The sequence below is a fragment of the Crocuta crocuta genome, unplaced genomic scaffold (genome assembly GCF_008692635.1).
Source record: "Crocuta crocuta isolate KB4526 unplaced genomic scaffold, BGI_CrCroc_1.0 scaffold53, whole genome shotgun sequence".
Taxonomy (NCBI): Eukaryota; Metazoa; Chordata; class Mammalia; order Carnivora; family Hyaenidae; genus Crocuta; species Crocuta crocuta.
Window position 1 is genome coordinate 62,090 of NW_027529432.1, and position 18,631 is coordinate 80,720.

The 18,631-nt window shown below is 43.1% G+C and overlaps 1 protein-coding gene across 3 annotated transcripts in view; it reads left to right on the forward strand.

The window, feature by feature from the left end:
- Positions 1–1,245: 1,245 nt before the first annotated feature.
- ASRGL1 (asparaginase and isoaspartyl peptidase 1) overlaps positions 1,246–18,631 on the forward strand; it is a 19,597-nt gene continuing 2,211 nt past the window's right edge. The window contains exons 1-5 of one of the 3 annotated variants that reach the window (XM_077759633.1): positions 1,246–1,391; positions 2,491–2,691; positions 9,976–10,118; positions 10,717–10,874; positions 18,512–18,628. In XM_077759633.1, coding sequence (XP_077615759.1) covers positions 2,502–2,691; positions 9,976–10,118; positions 10,717–10,874; positions 18,512–18,628 — 608 coding nt within the window. In that variant the 5' untranslated portion in view covers positions 1,246–1,391; positions 2,491–2,501. Of the gene's footprint in view, positions 1,392–1,473; positions 1,493–2,490; positions 2,708–9,975; positions 10,119–10,716; positions 10,875–18,511; positions 18,629–18,631 lie in introns of those variants that run through there. The other 2 variants (XM_077759632.1, XM_077759634.1) reach the window with 2 other exon arrangements.

Consider the following 18,631-nt stretch of genomic DNA (forward strand, 5'->3'; position numbering starts at 1 on the left):
GCTGTGATTTTTTTTAAAAAAGCTTGTATTTTTTTTTTTAAATATAGGCTCTGCACCCAACGTGGGCCTTGAACTCAGGACCCCAAGACTAAGAGTCACATGCTTCACCCACTGAGCCAGCCAGAAATAGGAGCCTGAACGTTTGTATTTTTAGTCTTCAACAGTAGCAAATTGCTTTTGACGCACCTCTGGAAAAAAAAGCTACTCTGTCCTGTGCTGGCATTTCCTCTACACTCTTCTTCAATCTTTTTTTTTTAGTTTATTTATTTGAAAGAGAGAGAGAGAACAATCCGGGGAGGGGCAGAAAGAGAGGGAGAGAGAGAAGAGAGATAGAGAGAGAGAATCCCAAGCAAGCTCAGCACTGCCAGCATGCAGTTCAGGATGATGACCTGAGCCGAAATCAAGAGTTGAGCCACCCAGACGCCTCACTAAGAAACTTATAATGATGGAAGACAGAACTAGTCACTCCTCTTCCCCGGGGAAGTGGAGGTAAGGGAGTAATAAACATGCTAGTAATAATAATAACAGCAATAACAATAATAATAACATAAGAATAGCAGCCCTTTGTTATTTAATTTAAATAAAGTTTTTAGAAATGTAAATTTCTATTGGAAGGACGCTCCGGTAAGAGGAATGGGGGGAATGGTAATAGGAATGGTCAGAGCCGTAACGGAACTTTCTGGGGCAGGGTGGACAAAATGCGTCAACAACCACAAAGAGATGAGGGCACAGGTGGCATAGGAATGTAGATCTGGGCTCCTGGAAACTCAGAGGAGGGAGTTCCCTGGGGGTTTCAGACGCTGGAAACAGAACCAGACCAATTTTTGTTTCTTTTCTTTCTGTTCTTTACGAAAGGTTAAAAAGAAAGGCGATTAAAAAGAAGTGACTTAAATAGAAATGAATGACTAACAAGCCTGAGAAACATCTCGAGCCGAGGAAGGATCTCACCGCGCGCAGCTCCGCTTTTCAATCTTCAGTGACAAAACCTTGGCACCTCACTTCACGCACTGCGCCACCAGCACCCCGCCCCCAGCCCCAGGAGGAGGAGGAGGAAGAGATTCCCTGAATCCCACCAGGAAGCTCGGGTGGGTGGAGGGCCAGCGTGGTACTCGCTCCGGGAGCCTGCCTGCTGGGGTCCGGCGGGCAGCGGAGACGCGGGCCCAGTTGGGAACAGCTTGCGCCGCGGCCCCGGGTCGAGTCTTTACGGTAACTGAGCGGCGCGCCAGCCCCGCCCTCTTGCGCAAGCGCGGAGCCGTTGTGGCGGAGCGGTTACGAACGCAACGGTTTTCCAGACGGGCTTGCGGAGGCGCTCGACCGCGCAGGTTCGGAAGCCGGCTGGGCGTCTCGGCCCAGGCGGAAGCCCCGGCGTCCGCGGCCCCGCGGCGTCCACGGTAAGTCGGCTGCCCTGCCGGAGCAGGGGTCCGGGACGTGGGAGTGGGGGTCGGAGGACGACGAGTTGATACTGCACGAATGTCCAGGCTAAGGGATTCCAGTGAGATGTGGCGCATCTTTTTTTTTCGGGGGGGCGGGAAGGGACTAGACCTCAGCAGCGTGGTGTGTCCCCCAGAAGTCCGTGCCTGTGGCCCAGTGTATCCCTACACGGCCTGGACCAGGGACGGTCCCAGGGAGACTGGATGCTCCGTCTCTCTGGCAAGTGCATGCGCGGTTGACACCAGAGCACCTGCCCTAGGTCCGCAGCCCTCCAGACCTGTGGGATCAGGCCTGTCTTACCCCACGAGGAATTTTTCTCAGGCCAGCGTTTCCTCCCACTGCAGTAGTGATGAGGAGGTTGGAGGTGTGGTTACCCTCAGACCCTTTTTCTTTGGGGCCTGTCTGGAGATTATGGCTGCCAGTAGTCTCCCATCCCTAAACTCTAACAGGCCCAGGATGGCTTCTGAGATCCGGCAAGATTTGGCTGCTCTAGTAACGTTGGTTTGAAACTGGATGGACCCTGGCAGCCCGGTGTCTTTCCCAGAGCCCCGCCCCGTGTCCTGGGCTATCCCTGCATGGCCCACAGTGTGGTGCCCGCCTTCAGATATCCAGGACTTAACAGAATATCCTTAACAGATATCCTTTCTTAACAGAAAGAGCCTAGAAAGAGCCCATCGGTAGGGCTCGAGCTCTGGCCCTGGAGGCCATCCCCCCAGCACAGGTCAGGGGCTGGGGCTCTCGGGAGAACTGAAGCCTGGTGGCAGCCGGTGGGGGTGGGGTCCTGAAACCCCCGCTCCAAGGCCTGAAGGTGCCCGGAGGTGCGGGTGGGAGGGAAACGGGGAGGGAGACCATGAGGCACTCTGGACATTTTGTACAAAGTTCAGAGGGAGCGGTCCCTTGTCCCCACCCCAGGAAATTGCTTGAGGCTGTAAACCTTGCTCCCACTTCCAGGAGTAGAAACCGGAGGTAGTTTCCAGTGGAATTTCCCCCAGGAGATTACCTCCAGAGTAGTTTTCCTGGGCCTGTTCTAAATGGCGCTTTCATCTTCCTGATCCCTAGGATCTGTCGACATGAATCCGGTCATCGTGGTCCACGGTGGCGGAGCAAGCAATATCTCAAAGGACCGGAAAGAGCGGGTCCGCCAGGGCATCATCAGAGCTGCCACCGAGGGTTACAAAATCCTGAAGGACGGAGGGAGCGCCGTTGACGCCGTGGAAGGAGCTGTGACTTTCCTGGAAGATGATCCTGAGTTCAACGCAGGTAAACTTGCAGTGCAGTTAGTATCTGATGCAAACCAGGTTAATCTTCCCCCCCAGATACATAGACTCTAAAGCGTCAAAGAATCTAATAAGTCTTTCAGTAAAAATATGCTGGAAAAAATTTAATTTTTCTCTTTCTACTTGTTGACCAAGTTGCTTTAAGAGTTTTTTAAGGCCAGAGGTACCTGGGTGGCTCAGTCGGTTAAGCGTCCGACTTCCTCTGAGGTCATGATCTCACGGTTTGTGGATTCCAGCTGTGCCGACAGCTCAGAGCCTGGAGCCTGCTTCAGATTTTCTGTCTCCCTCTCTCTCTCTGCCCCTCCCCGACTCGTGCTCTGACTCTGTCTCCCAAAAATAAACAAACATTAAAAGATAAATAAAAGTAAAATAGAGAACCCAAAATGTAGGGATTAAAATACTTTGGGGGATGATACCACCTGCCCAGGGTCTGTCAGAGAAAAGAATTTGGGGAAATATGAACCAATGAGTCATCAAATATTTACTGAGCACTGCTCCATCCCCTTGCTTCTGCTAACGGCTCTTGAACACTTATGCACAATTTCTGAAGTCTGCCTGACGATAGAATGAGGCGTTAGTGCATTGTCATGGGTCTGTTGGTTAAGCCAGAATTTACTGGATGCTACCCCTCGCCAGCAGGGGGAGTGGTCTGCTTCTGAGGGAGACTGTTAAATTACATACAGTTAGCAGTCGGGACCCTTTGGCTGACAAAACACCCACTTATTCTTGAGGAAGAGGAGAGTAGAGTCATGCAATATGTAGCTTTCTGAGTCTGGATTCTTCATTTAGCATAATGCGCTACAGGGCCATCTTTGTTGACACAAGTATGAATAGACCATCCATTTTTACTGTTGTGTAGTATTCCATTGTTTGGACATACCACAGTTTTTAGGTCATTTACCAACTGAAGGACGTGATTGATTTGGGGCCATTACAAATCACTGTAAACAGCTGCATATGGGTTTTTATATGAGTGTAACTTTTTATTTCTCTTGGGTGAATGTTGAAGTTGGTCATATGGCAAGTGTATATTTAACTATTTGAAACCGCCAAACCGTTTTCCATAGTGACTCCCACTTTCCCTTCCCACCAGCAGTGTATGAAGGCTCTAGTTACTCCACACCCTCACAGGCATTTGATGTTGTCTATTTTTTATTTTAGCCGTTCTCATAGGGGTGTGGTGGGACTTTATTCTAGTGTTAATTTCTGGTAGATGATGTTTAACATCTTTTCAAGCATTTTGTCAATTTCTTTATTGTGTTTATTATTATTATTGGGTTTTAAGAGTTCTTTATATATTCTAGATGCTGGTCTTGTATTAGAGACTTGAGTTGCAAATATTTTCTTTCAGTCTGTGGCTCCTCTTTTCTTTCTCTTAACAGTGTCTTCTAAAGAACAAAAGTTCTTCATTTTGTAAGAGTCCCATTTTTTTTAATAAAAAATTTTTTTTTAATGTTTATTATTGAGAGGGACAATATGAGTGGGGGAGGAGCAGAGAGAGAGAGGAGACACAGAATCGGAAGCAGGCTCCAGGCTCTGAGCTGTCAGCACAGAGCCTGATGGGGGCTCAAACCCATGAACTGTGAGCTCATGACCTGAGCCAAAGTCAGATGCTTAACCAGCTGAGCTGCCCAGGCACCCCTGTAGAAGTCCCATTTTTTAATGGTGTGCTTGTCATGTCATACCTGACCTAGGGTCACAGATGTTTTCTCGTATGTGTCTTCTAGAAACTCTGTCATTTTAGGTTTTATATTTAGGTCTCTGATCCATTTTTAATAATTTTTTGGCATAAGTTGTGGAGTATATGTCAAGGTTGTTTCTGCATAATTGTTCTGGTACCAGTTGTTAAAAAATCAACTTTTTTCCCATGGAATTGCCCTTCGGCCCTTGTCAAAAATCCATTGACTTTATGCGTATGGGTCTATTTCTGGACTCGACCCCATTGGTCTGTATGTGTAGCCTTTCACCAGTACCACACTGTCTTGATTACTGTAGTTTTATATTCTTAAAATCAGGTAGTAAGAGTCGTGTGTGTATGTGTGTGAGAGAGAGAGAGATTGTTTTGGCTATTCTAGTCCCTTTGTTTTCCCCACAGATTTGAGAATCACCTTGTCAATTTCTACCAAAAAAAAAAAAAAAATCCCGCTAGGATTTTCATTAGGACTATATTGACTCTATCGATCAATTTAGGGCGAATTGAAATCTTAAGAATACTGAGCCCTTCAACCCTGCCTATTCCGCTGGCTAGACCATCCAATATTATGTTGAATAGGAGCAGTGAGAGCAAACATCCTATGCTAGGCACAATTTTAATGGGAAAGCACTGTCTTTCACCATTAAGTATAATGTTGGTTGTAGGATCTTATGTATTCCCTTTATCAGGTTGAGGAGGTTTCCTTATTCTTAGGTTCCCAAGATTTTCTGTCATGTATGAATGTTGAAGCTTATCAAGTCATGTTTCTGCATTATTGAGATGACTGTATGGTTTTTCTTTTGTCTGTTGATATGGTGGATAGCGATTGATATTCGAATTTTGAGCCAGGCTTGCATCCCTAGGGTTAACACCACTTTGTTGTTATGTGTTATCTTTCTTATTTATTGCTGGATTAGATTTGATAGTGTTTTCTTAAGGATTTTGCATCTATGTTCAAGAAAGATACAGATCAGTAGTTTTATTTTCTTCTAATGTCCATCTGGTTTTGATATGAGGGTAATGTTGGCTTCAAATGATGAATTTGGAAAGTACCCCTCTCTTTTGTTTTTCATGAAGAGTTTGTATAAAATCAGTATTATTTCTTTGTAAAAGTTTGGTAGAATTTCCTAGTGAAGCAATCTGGGCCTGGAATTTCTTTTGGCTTTTTTGTTTTGTTTTAATGTTAATGGAAACTTTTTAGCTAAGAAATCAGTTTCTTTAATAGGTGTGGGACTATTCAAGTTATGTTTCTTCTTTGAGCTTTTTGTGTTTTTCAAGGGATATTTCTATTTTGAATAAGATGTTGAATTTACAGGCTTAAGAGTTCTTTACAATGTATCTTTATTTTTTAATGTCCGTGAGGTTTGTGGAGAGGTCCTCTCTTTCATTCTTGATTAGTTGAATTTCTGTGTTCTTGGTCAGTCTAGTTAGATTTTATCATGTGTTTTTTGTTTTGTTTTGTTTTTGTTTTTCAAAGAATGGTAACTTGTGGTTTTAGGAGGGTTTTGTGGATTTTTGAGTTGTTTTTTCTTTCACTCTTTTTCTCTTCTGAATTTCAATGATTGATCTCTATTATTTCCCTTCTTCAGCTTACTTTGGAAATAACTTACTATTCTTTTTAGACCATTAATTTGAGACCAGTCTTTTCTAATACAAGCATTTAATGCTTTAAATTTTCCTTTAAGTCCTGCTTTGATTGCATCCTATAAGTTTTCACATGACTCTTCGTTTTCATTCTGTTCAAAACATGTTATAATTTCCCTTGTGACTTCCTCATTGAACCATGGTTTATTTACAAGTGTGATAATTTCCAAATATTTATGGATTTTCCAAATAGTTCTCTCATTTTAATTTTAATTACGTTACAATCAGAGGACATACATTGTGTGATTTACATTCTTTTGAACTTTGTAAGGTTTGGTTTTGGGCCCAGAATATGGTCTGTCTTGGTAAATATCCCATTTGCATTTAAAAAGAATATGTACTCTGCTGTTGTTGTATGGAAAGTTCTATAAATTTCAGTAAGGTCAGTTGGTTGATAGTGTTGTTTGGATCTTCTGTACCTTGATTTTCTGTCTATTTCTGTTGATTACTGAGAGAGGAATGAGGAAATCTTTAATTGTAATTACAGATTTCGCTATATCTCCTTTGACTTCTATCAGTTTTGCTTCATATACTTAGAAATTGTTGTTAGGTACACAGACTGCTGTCTTCTGTGTGAACTGATCCCTTCATCACTATGTAATGTCATTATTATTTAACATTCCCTGTCCAAAAGTCTACTTTGCCTGATATTAATCTAGCTGCTCAAACTTTCATTTAATTCATTCTAGCATGGTATAACATTTTCTTTTCTCTTACTTTTAACCTATTTGTACCTTTATTTTTTTTTTAATTTTTAAATGTTTTTTATTTATTTTTGACAGAGAGATAGAGACAGCATGAGCAGGGGAGGGTCAGAGAGAGAGGGAGTTACAGAATCCGAAGACAGGCTCCAAGCTCTGAGCTAGCTGTCAGCACAGAGCCCGATGTGGGGCTCAAACCCACGAACTGTGAGATCATGACCTGAGCCGAAGTCGGATGCTTGACCGACTGAGGTACCCAGGTGCCCCTGTATCTTTACATTTAAAGTGGATTTCTTTTAGGAGCACATAGTTGTATCTTACCTCTTTATACAATTTAACCATACATGCATTTTATTGGTTTGTTTATGCCATTTACGTTTAATGTGATTGTTGATATGGTCAGGTATAAATCTGTCGTCTTGCTATTGTTTTCTATTTGTCCAGTCCATTCATTATTCCTTTTTTCCTCTTCTGTCATCTTTTGGATTGAGTTTGTTTATGATTCTGTCTTACTTCTTTCGTTGGCCTAATAACCTGACATTTTTTAAAGGGGTATTTTAGAGGCCCCTGGGTGGCTCAGTCGGTTAAGCGTCTGACTTTGGCTCAGGTCATGATCTCGCAGTTTGTGGGTTTGAGCCCTGTGTCAGGTTCTGGGCTGACAGCTCAGAGCCTGCAGCCTGTTTCAGATTCTGTGTCTCCCTCTCTCTCTGCCTCTCCCCTGCTTGCACTCTGTCTCTCCTGGTCTCAAAAATAAAGAAACATTAAAAAAAATTTTTAAGGAGTATTTTATAGTTTATAGTATACATCTCTCATTTGTCATAGTTTACCTTCAAGTAATATCATACTTCACACATAGGAACCATATAACAGCATACTTGTTTCCCTTCCGGTAGCTATTATTGTCATATATTTTACTTCTGTGTATGTTATAAATTGCCCAGTACATTGTTATTGTTTTTCCTTTAAATAGTTATATTTTAAAGATATTGTTAAAATAATAGGGAAAAAGTATTTCTGCTTATCCACATACTAGCCATTTCCAGTGCTTTTCATTCCTTGGTGTGGATCATGACTGCTGTCCACTATCCTTTTCCTTCTTACTGAAAGACTTCCTTTAACATTTCCTGTATTGCACATCTGCTATGGGTGAATTCTTTCAGTTTTTGTGTATCTGAAAAAGTCTTTGTTTTCAGTTTTTGAAAGATACTTTCACCGGCTATTGAATTCCAACTTGACAGGTTGTTTTTGGGGAGAGTGGGGGGGGGGGGGTTTTTTGTTGTTGTTTTTAATTTAANAATTTCAGGATTTTAAAGATGTTGCTTCACTGTCTTCTGGCTTGCATCATTTCTAACAAGAAATGTATTCTCATTCTCATCTTTTGGTCTCTTCCTAACGTGTCTCACTCTATCTACTTTTAAGATTTTCTATCTCAGGGCTTCTGGGTGGCTCAGTCAGTTAAATGTCCCAACTTTGGCTCAGATCATGATCTCATGGCCATGAGTTCTAGCCCCATGTTGGGCTCTGTGCTGACACCTCAGAGCCTGGAACCTGCTTCAAATTCTGTATCTCCCTCTCTCTGTGCCCCTCCCCTGCTTGCACTGTCTCTCTCTTTCTATCTATCTCTGTCTCTTCTCAAAAATAAGTAAACATGAGCAAAATTTATTTAAAAAAAAAAAGATTCTCTGTCTCATTATCACAAGCTGTTTGATCATAATGTGCCTGCATGTAGTTTTCTTCATGTTTCTTTTATTTGGAGTTTATTGAACTTCTCAGATCTGTGAATTTATAGTATTAATCAAATTTGATGTTTTTGTATCTGTTTTTTCTTAAATATTTGTTGTCCTTCTGTCTCACCTCTCCTTTTATTTTTATTTTTATTTTTTTTAAATATATGTATTTATTTCTAGGAGAGAGAGAGAGAGAGACAGAGTGAGCAGGGGAGGGTCAGAGAGAGAGGGAGGCACAGACTCTGAAATAGGCTCCAGGATCTGAGCTGGCAGTCAGCACAGAGCCCGACGCGGGGCTCGAACCCACGTACCGCGAGATCATGACCTAAGCGAAAGTCGGACGCTTAACCGACTAAGCCACCCAGGCACCCCTCACCTCTCCTTTTAGAGACTCCCAATTATATACATAGGTTGGGTTGCTTGAAATTGTCCCTGAGCTCAGTGATCCTCTGTTTGTTTGGTAGATTTTTATCCTTTCTTATTTTTCATTTTGGATGGTTTCTATTGCTGTGTCTTCATGTTCATTACTATTTTCTGCTCTAGTGACTAACCTTGTGTTAATCTCATCCAGAGTATTTTTCACTTCAGACTTTTTAAATTTTCATCTCTAGAGTTCTGTTTGGGTCCTTTTTATGTTTTCCTCCATGTTCTGGTACGTATAGAATATAGTTATAATAGCTGTTCTGTTAACATCCTTGTCTACTAACTTCATCATTTAAGTCATTTATGATCCATTACTATGAAGTAGGGTCTTTTTCCTCCTCATTAGGGGTCATATTTTCTTATTTCCTTGTGTGCCTGGAAATTTCTTACTAGATACCAGACATTGTGAATTTTACCTTGTTAGGTACTGGATAGTTTTACAGTCCTTTGAATATTCTTGAGCTTTGTTCTTATCCCATTTTACAGATGAGGAAACAGGCATAAGAGGTTAAGCATAGCTAGACTTATAGGCATTGTCTAGGCAAAAAAACGTTGGAGAAAGACACAAGAGCCCAGAGTAGTGAGAACTACGGTACTTTCAGGGAAACCTAATATTTTAGTAAAATATACCCAAAAGGGGGAGATAAAGCAGGCAAAGGAAATCAGAGGCCAGATCAGGAAGGGTGTTATCCTTTTTATTTTGTAGGTCATGGAACACCAAGCCAGATTTGTGTTTTCAGACACGTTTCTCTGGTAGAGTAGAAGATGAATTGAAGTCAGCAGTTTAGGGGCACCTCAGTGGCTCTGTCAGTGGAGCCTCCAGCTTCAGCTCAGGTCATGATCTCATGGTTCATGAGTTCAAGCCATGTGTCGGACTCATTGCTGTCAGCACAGAGCCCACTTCGAATATTCTGTCCCCTTCTCTCTCTGCTCCTTTCCCATTTGTGCGCACTCTCTCTCTCAAAAATAAATAAAACATTTAAAAAAATAAAACATAATTAAAGTCGGCAGCTTAGAGGAAACCTGGAAGCCATTTCTAAGTTCTTAATTCTTGCCTTTGAACTTCTCTTTGGTTTTAGGTTGTGGATCTGTCTTGAATGTAAATGGTGACGTGGAAATGGATGCTAGTATCATGAATGGAAAAGACCTGTCTGCAGGAGCTGTCTCTGCAGTCCAGGGGATAGCAAACCCCATTAAACTTGCACGGCTTGTTATGGAAAAGGTATGTGACTAAAGCATCCTCTTCGCATGAAATTGCTATCACTATACTTCAGTACCTAAAATAGGACTTTTAAGCACTTTAGTACTTCAGTGACTAAAATTTCCTACTCTAGGGAAGTGCTTGTGAGGGTTGTTCTCCTGAAGTCAATAAAAGAACAGAAGCAATGCTATTTAAATTTCTCAAATAAACTGAGACTCCAGCTCTGTTGACAGTATAGTTTGACTAGTAATCCCTGGACCAGTGATTACTCTGTTTTCATATTGTCTTCCTGTATTTTCTTCAGTCTTCTCTCAATGAAGGTGACAGAACACATACAAACGGAACAGACCACCTGATAAATGGCACATGTTATATGAAAATGAATGATGTTCTTTAAACTTTAGATCCTAGTAGTATTCCATCATTTGGGGATTTTTTGAAAATACAGAATCTCGAGCTACCAGGCTCTGCTCAGCATTTAGAAAAGCAAGCCAGTGGAATTTGCACTTTGGAGGCTTTGTACCCAGAGAGAAGGAATTACATCCACACAATTGGGACAGTCAAAAAGATTTTAACTATTTTGAAAATCTAACCATTTTCCATTTCTTTCCGGCTCAAGACAACTCATTGCTTTCTGACTGACCAAGGGGCAGCAAAATTTGCGGCAGCCATGGGGGTCCCCACAGTTCCTAAAGAGCAGCTGGTGACAGAGAGAAACGTAAAACGTCTAGAAAAAGAGAAGCATGAGAAAGGTGCTTCCAAGTCAGACTGTGAAAAGTAAGTGTCATCTGTGGCCCGCCGTCTGGGGAGTTACTCGAGTGTGGATGTTTGACAAATCTCTGATTATCTATGGTTCTTAAATAAGTCAAGAATCACTTGGTAGCTTCAATGTTTGTATAAAATAGTTCATAGTACACAGTGGAAACACCGCTCTTTGGATTCTTAAACTTAACCTCACGTGTCACTCTTACGAATAACCACTCAAATTAGGCCGAGAGTTCCTTCTCCAATACGACTGAGTGGGACAGTGCCTTATGTTAATGTATTAGCCACCGGATGCTTCTCGATTAGTCCGTTATTGTAAGCAGACGAGACAGGTTCTCTGTGATCTACCCTCTGAAGTCACTTAAACACTCTGCCGTAGTGCAGAGAAATCAGGACAGTCTTACAGGTTTGAATTAACCATATATTCTGAATAATAGTTTTCTGTATTAGATTTCAGGATCCCGAATAAAAGCCCCCTTATTCAAAGCAAAAATCAAAAACTAAAACTCGAATATGGCCTGGCAGTTTATAATGGAATATAACCTATTAACTCTGCATACTCTTTAAGATTTATTACTTTTATTTATTTATTTTTTTTTTTTAATAGTTTATTGTCAAATTAGTTTCCACATAACACTCAGTGCTCATCCCCACAAGTGTCCTCCTCCATGCCCATCCCCCCCTCCCCCCACATCCATTAGTCCTCAGTTTTTGTCAGCATTCAAGAGTCTCTCATGGTTTGCCTCTCTCCCTAAGATTTATTACTTTTAATCAGTGGTATACTTTAATATTGCCTAGGGAACTTTTTCAAACTATGCATGTCTGGCCCGCCTCCGTAAAGAATCTAATCTATGATAGGTCTGAAGTGAAGAGGCCAGGCAGGTGTGTTAAGAGAAAGTTTCCCAGGTAATCCTGATGTGTCCCCAGCTTAAGAATCTGTTTTCCAAAATTGACCATATATTGGTAGCTCTTGACAACCAAGTGTGCGGGTGCACGCACCTGTAAGCTAGAGTCATGGGAACGGGGTTCCTTTATTGATGGCTCATGGGTGTTTTAATAAATGTTGCCATATTGTTTTCCAAAAACTCTGCAATAGCACACATCTCCACCAGCCAGCGTTGCCCTTAGATATAAGCGAGAGAGACCCTACCCCAGGGTCTGCACTTTAGAGGACCCCCGTGTCACAAATACACAGGACGGTTGGCTTATTGCAGTCATCTGGGGCACCTCTGTCACTCAGCAGTGGTGTGCATGGCCCCTAACCCTCATCATCCACTCTTGTGATTAACACCGTTCAGCCCCCAGGGAAATGCTTCTCTGCATCTCTTGCTCTGTGTCTTGGAAGTGAAGGCCACCTACATCTAAAGATTTGTGCATTGTGCTGATACCAGAAACGGACACTGCTTCAGAGTGGGGGAAGAATAGAACAGCAGAAGGACTTTAGGTAAGAGAAAAAGACAAATTAATAATGTGTCCACTAAATTCTTAGTAACAAAGTATCGTTTCCCAGCAGTGCCAGATACCCATTTTCTTGCCTCCTTAAATATGATTTATGCTGTGGTTCTGACGGGATTCATGATCCGTGAATTAGTACAGTGTCTACAAGACTTGCACGTGATTCCCGTGACTCTTAAATTTGTGTGTATGTAGGTCTAGGCCAGCACTGTCTAGTAGAAAGACAAGAGCTACATTTGTAGCCACATTAAAAAAAAAAAAACCCTAAAAAGAAACTGGTGAACTTAATATTATTTCACCCAGCATATCCAAAATGCCAATCAGTATGTAATCCATTTAAGAAGTTATATAAGATGTTTTACATTCTTCTTTCATACCAAATCTTCAACACCTGCCCCATATGTTACTCCTGTGGCCCGTCTCCCTGGGCACTGCCCACGCTGCCAGCGGCCAGCGGTGCAGGTAGCTCGCACCTGCTACATGGGACAGTGAGGGTCTGGACGGAACCTTCATGTTGGCAACTAAATGGACACTGAGTGTTAGAATTAGGAATGGTTTTATTTTTGTACTATGTTAACATTTTCCACGTTTTAGTAATTTTGCTTTCAGATGTTATATTCACTAATAGTGATTCATGTCTGACTTTAATATCTATATTTAATATCAATCGATATTTTTAGGAAAAACATTTTGAAGGCATATCTGCATTCGATTTATATCGATTCAGTTATACTTGCTTTTCATTCTTGATGAAAATATACCCTAGTTTTGTATGCTTTCAAGACAATTCCGTCTTTTTAATCCCCAGATTATTGAAAATGCGTGTTAAGTCAAGATTCTGATAGAAAAAGAACACAAAGGTGGAACTCACAAAGGAAACCAAAAAGCTGAAAGGAAAAAAGGAGGAAAACAATCTTCCAAGACACAGTCCGTGTGCATTTTAAGAAACAAAATGATGAAGTAAGCGGCCTCCTTCCAGGACGACCCACCAAAAGTTCGTAAGCAGGACATTCCAACTTCTTGGCTTGATGAAGATTTAATAACCTATCAAAGCAGTGAAAATAAGCAGTGTTCTATTTGCATCCTCAGCTTGAATAGTTGAGATGAAATCCCAGCAGCATCACGTTCTTTACTAAAGGAAGATCTAACTGCTCATCAGTTACTAGGACTGGGGGCACGGGCAGTGGCTGGCGGTGGAAAAAGGAGAAGACGATATGAAACGTGGACATGTTGCTCTTGCAAATCATACAGAGCGTCCAGTATTTTGCCAAGCCTGATGATGCTCTTCATGGTACTCCGTCAGCATAATGTTTATAAAACACAATGGAAAATTATTTCAAAAATTGATAGGGGCGCCTGGGTGGCTCAGTCAATTAAGCGTCCGACTTCAGCTCAGGTCATGATCTCACGGTTTGTGGGTTCGAGCCCTGCGTTGGGCTCTATGCTAACAGCTAGCTCAGAGCCTGGAGCCTGTTTCAGATTCTGTGTCTCCCTCTCTCTCTCTGACCCTCCCCTGCTCACGCTATCTCTCTCTCTCTCTTTCTCTCTCAGAAATAAATAAAACATTAAAAAAAGAGAAAAAAAAGTTGATAAAACGCCAAACGTGTAATTAACACAAAAAATAATGAAACTAATATGATCACTGTGTAGGATAGAGAATTCAGACCTTATTTTTTTAGTTTTGTTTTTTATTCTTGAGACAGAGAGAGCATGAGCGAGGGAGGGGCAGAGCGAGAGAGGGACACAGAATCCAAAGCAAGCTCCATGCTCTGAGTTTAGACAGATTACCTTAATGGGTAATAAGAGATGAAATCAAATACATAAAATTTTTTTAACAAAATACTCGGTTCAGTTAGAATGTAACATGGTCAGTAGACATGTCGAGCAGCCAACATTTATTATATGTATCACTGCTGGCCAGAGAAGAAAAACAAAGTCGGGATGTTTCATTGGCTTTCTACCTGCTTTTTGAAGTAGGTGTTTTGGATTAAGAGAGGAAGTGGAAAACTTTCCATCTTAGGCGTTAATTTAAAAGACTTTTGAGGGGTGCCTTGATGGCTCTGTGAGTTAAGCATCAGGCTTTGGCTCAGATCATGATCTTATGGTTCATGAGCTTGAGCCCTGTTTCAGGCTGTGTGCTGACAGCGTGGAGCCTTGAGCCTGCTTCAGATTCTGTGTCTCCCTCTCTCCCTCTGCCCCTCCCCCACCACACTCTGCCTCTCTCTCTAAAGAATAAATAACATTAAAAAAAATTTTTTATGAGACTGTCGAAAGCAGACCTGTGATAATGGAGTTAATGTGGTTGGTAAATAAAAGATACATAAATGTGAAGCTTGACCAAGAATCCAGAAGTATTCCTCCCATGTGACACATCGGCTCACAGTTTGAATCTGTTTCTAGGAGGCATGTCCCTGCTGTGCCCACAGCACCAATGTTGTGGGACAGTAGAGGGTCCAATCCCAAGAACCCCATTGATAAAAAGAGTTCATTGAAACCACACAAGATCCTCAAAGAGTAAATTACGGACTTGGACAGTGAAATTAATTTTGAACTTAACGCCATCTACAGTCACTTAGTAGGAACTGTTCATTTCTGTTGATAAGCTTAATAAGAGCTTTAAAAAATCTTTGGCTATTTTACTTTTTTTTTTTTTTTTTTTTTTTTTTTTTTTTGGGGAGGGAGGGAGACGGGGGGGGGGGNATTTACTCCATATGATAGCCCTCTAAAATGAAATGATTAAAATAATTCTATACATTCAGTAGATACAATACACATTAAAATCAATATTACTGTAAAAAATTTTTGTGTTTTTTTTTTTTTTTTTTTTTTTTTTTTTTTTTTATTTCTAGGAGAGAGAGAGAGACAGTGTGGGCAGGGGAGGGTCAGAGAGAGAGGAAGGCACAGACCGAAACAGGCTCCAGGCTCCAAGCTGGCAGTCAGCACAGAGCCCGATGCAGGGCTCGAACCCACGAACCGCGAGATCATGACCCAAGCGAAAGTCGGACGCTTAACCGACTAAGCCACCCAGGCGCCCCTGGCTATTTTACTTCTAAAAGGGTTGAAAATAATGTGAAGTTTAGGGAACCCAAGTCAAACTGGATGTGAAATTTGCAAGAAAAATGACATCCCAGTAAAATAAAAGGAAACAGAAGGAAGCAAAACTACTTGCATAACTTGAAGAAGATTCCTATCCGTTCCTGTAGAGGCTGTTTTTCTGTTTATTATGTATCAGAGTATCATTTGAAGAGAGATTGGCACACAATCAAACAACATCCTGGTATTTTAAGTTTTTTGTATGGTACAACGAAGATATCCTGTGTGGATCTAGATACTGCTTGAGAGATGATAAAAAGGACTACAGCCAGCAACTGTGATTTGTTTGATCCAATTAAAATACTTCGTACTGTCTTCCTTGACAGCAGTTTACCACATATTGCCCTGTAGCATGTGAGCATGGCAGTGTTCATATCAGGAGGCGTTTCCAAATCTAAGGAATTGCTTTAGGAATTTTGTTGATCTTTCCAGCCGCTACTGCCTCAGCAGAGTGAAGCTTCTCCAAATTGAAATTAACTTAAAAACCTTCAAAGAACTACACTGACTCGAGAAGATGTCTTATTTGGTCAGTGGAACACAGCTTGTACGGCACGTACCCGAAATGAGAGCAGGAGAGTCAGCCTGGTGGAGTAAACACTCAGTCACACATCCCGGGGGGCGGGGGGTGGTGTGCATGTGTGCGCGCGTCTCTTTTTCCCATCATCCAGCCTTTAAGCTGATCAACAGAGGACCCAGATGGGTTCAATAATAATGAAATTAAGTCACTTGGGGCAGTTTTTGCCAACTTTCAGCCACGTTAGAGCCGTGGCTTTACCATATTTTTAAAGGCCCAGGCATCGCTCTGAGACAACGTATTTACAACTTTCAGAAAGTAAACATGCGGTATGGGCCTCCGTTTGTATTGTAATCTTGCCTTGACACTTTCCAGGTGTTGGGGTGGGTCCGCCACCAGCCAAGACTGGGACTGCCTCTCCTTGTCTGACGTGAGAAGTGACCTTGTCGCTTTAATTTTTTTATGAATGCTTTTTTTAAATCTTTATTCATTCACTTTTGAGAGAGCGAGCGATAGAGCATGAGCAGGGGAGGGCAGAGAGAGAAGGAGACAGAATCTGGAGCAGCCTCCAGGCTCCGAGCTGTCAGCACAGAGCCCAATACAGGGCTCAAACCCACGAACCATGAGATCATGACCTGAGCCAAAGTCAGATGCATAACCGACTGAGCCCCCAGACGTGCATAAATCTTCTGTAGCCCTAGTGAATTTTCACAGAATGGACACACCCATGCAGTCAGCCCCCAGATCAGGAAACAGCACATTGTGCCCTTCCATTCATCCCCCCCCTTTATTCATTGTCCCATTTCTCGGATTCGCCCATGTGTCCTTTGCAGCAGCAGCTCACTCCCCCTGCCTCATTCTGTTTCATGAGTGTATGTCCGCTCACTTCGCCGTGGCTGGACATTTCAGTTTTCCGTTACTACGAACAGTCCTGCTACAAACATCTGGGCGTCCCGCTTAGGTGAACCCAGCTCCATGTATCTGGCAGAAGACTGGAAATGTAGGAGCGCTGTTGGCTAAGTCAGCTTCAGTAGATTCCGCATGTGGTTTTCCAAAGGAGCGTGGGCACCACTTTACATTTCCGGCAGGAGTGACTGGGCATCCCAGCCCTGCACGTCCCCGCCCACACCCGGTACCATGTCTTCCTCGTTCTAGCTTCCCTGGTGGATGCGCATCCTGGTAAGAATATTTTTTTTAAAGCTTAACTCGTCTGGAGACAGGATGAGTCTTGGCTCAAGGGCTCCAGTGTCTTCCCACCTCCGAGTAAAAGCCCTGACAACGGCCTGTGCGTAGGAGAACATGTGATGTAGTGTTCCGATTGGAACTTGATTTTGAGGGAAAGGGAAACAAGCAGGGTCAAAAGGCCTACGTCAGGACCGTCCTGGGTAACCAGGGTGCGTGGTCATCCCGCCCGTCAGAGCCTCCGTGGTCTGGTTGCTGGCTGCCCCCTGACTCCCCTCCCCACTCTCCCTCACTTCGTTCTTCAACCACAGTGCCCGCCAGATTCCGTGAGCTTCGCAATTGTGTTCCGCCTTCAGGAGCGTTCTCCCCGGCAATGGGCCCGGGTTGCCCTCACCTCATTCAGAGAGGCCCTGGGTCGAGGCCTCTGTGTTTCTGGACTCGTCGCCTTTACTGTTACTCCATTAAGCAAATTTGCATTGCTCTGCCACCCTCCACCCCCAGATGCGAGCTGCACGGGAGAAGGGGCTCGGTCGGTTCAGCTTCCTGCTGAACTAGGTGCCTCAGATAAAGTTCATTATAGAATCTGGGTGGTGGGTACACAGCTGTTATTGTACAATTTCCTCCAACCTTTTTACTTGAAAACGTATACTAACATGTTAGGGAAAACAATAATCTATTCTGTCTTTACAGCAAGTGCCATGAAAGAGGCAAAGTGGGGTCTTGACGGGCAGCATCAGCCTCACCTGGGAGGTTGTGAGAAAGGCAGGGTCTTCGGTCCTGCCTGTACCCACAACTCAGGATCTGTGGTGTGGGCCTGGGACCCAAGGGGATTTTATGCACACTAAAGTTGGAGATGTGCCTTCTGTTTGTTTTGTTTTGAGGGAGCATGCGCGCGAGCAGGGGAGAAGGGCAGCGGGTGAGAGAGAATCCTAAGCAGGCTCCATACTCAGGTCACAATCTCATGATTGATGGATTTGAGCCCCATGTCAGGCTCGACCCCATGACCCTGGGATAATGCCCTGAGCCAAAATCAAGAGTCAGATGCCCAACTGCCTGAGCCACCCAGGTGCCCCAGCACCCAGTTGTTTTATCCCCATTTTATAGGTGGGGAAAATGAGACCCAGAGCGGAAAACTTAGCAACTCAGTCACACAGCTAGAGGTCAGAGGTGCTGGGATCAGATGTGTTCCAAGCAGAGGTCTAAAGGAGTGTCTAGTAATCTACCCGACCTGCAGAATAAAAAGCAAACAAGCTTGCTTTGCCATTTCCTGAGTCGGGAACACTGGGGTCAAAGTGTGTCCCACTTGCCATTAACATCCAGTGTGGGAATGTAAGTGCCCTTAAGCTATGTTGTTACCTGTAGGAGTGTTTCTCATCTCATCCTGTCACTTCTCTATTTTTGGCAGAAACCTGGGAACGGTGGGCGCCGTGGCCTTGGACCGCAACGGAAACGTGGCCTATGCAACCTCGACAGGGGGCATTGTGAATAAAATGGTCGGCCGGGTTGGGGACACACCGTGCATAGG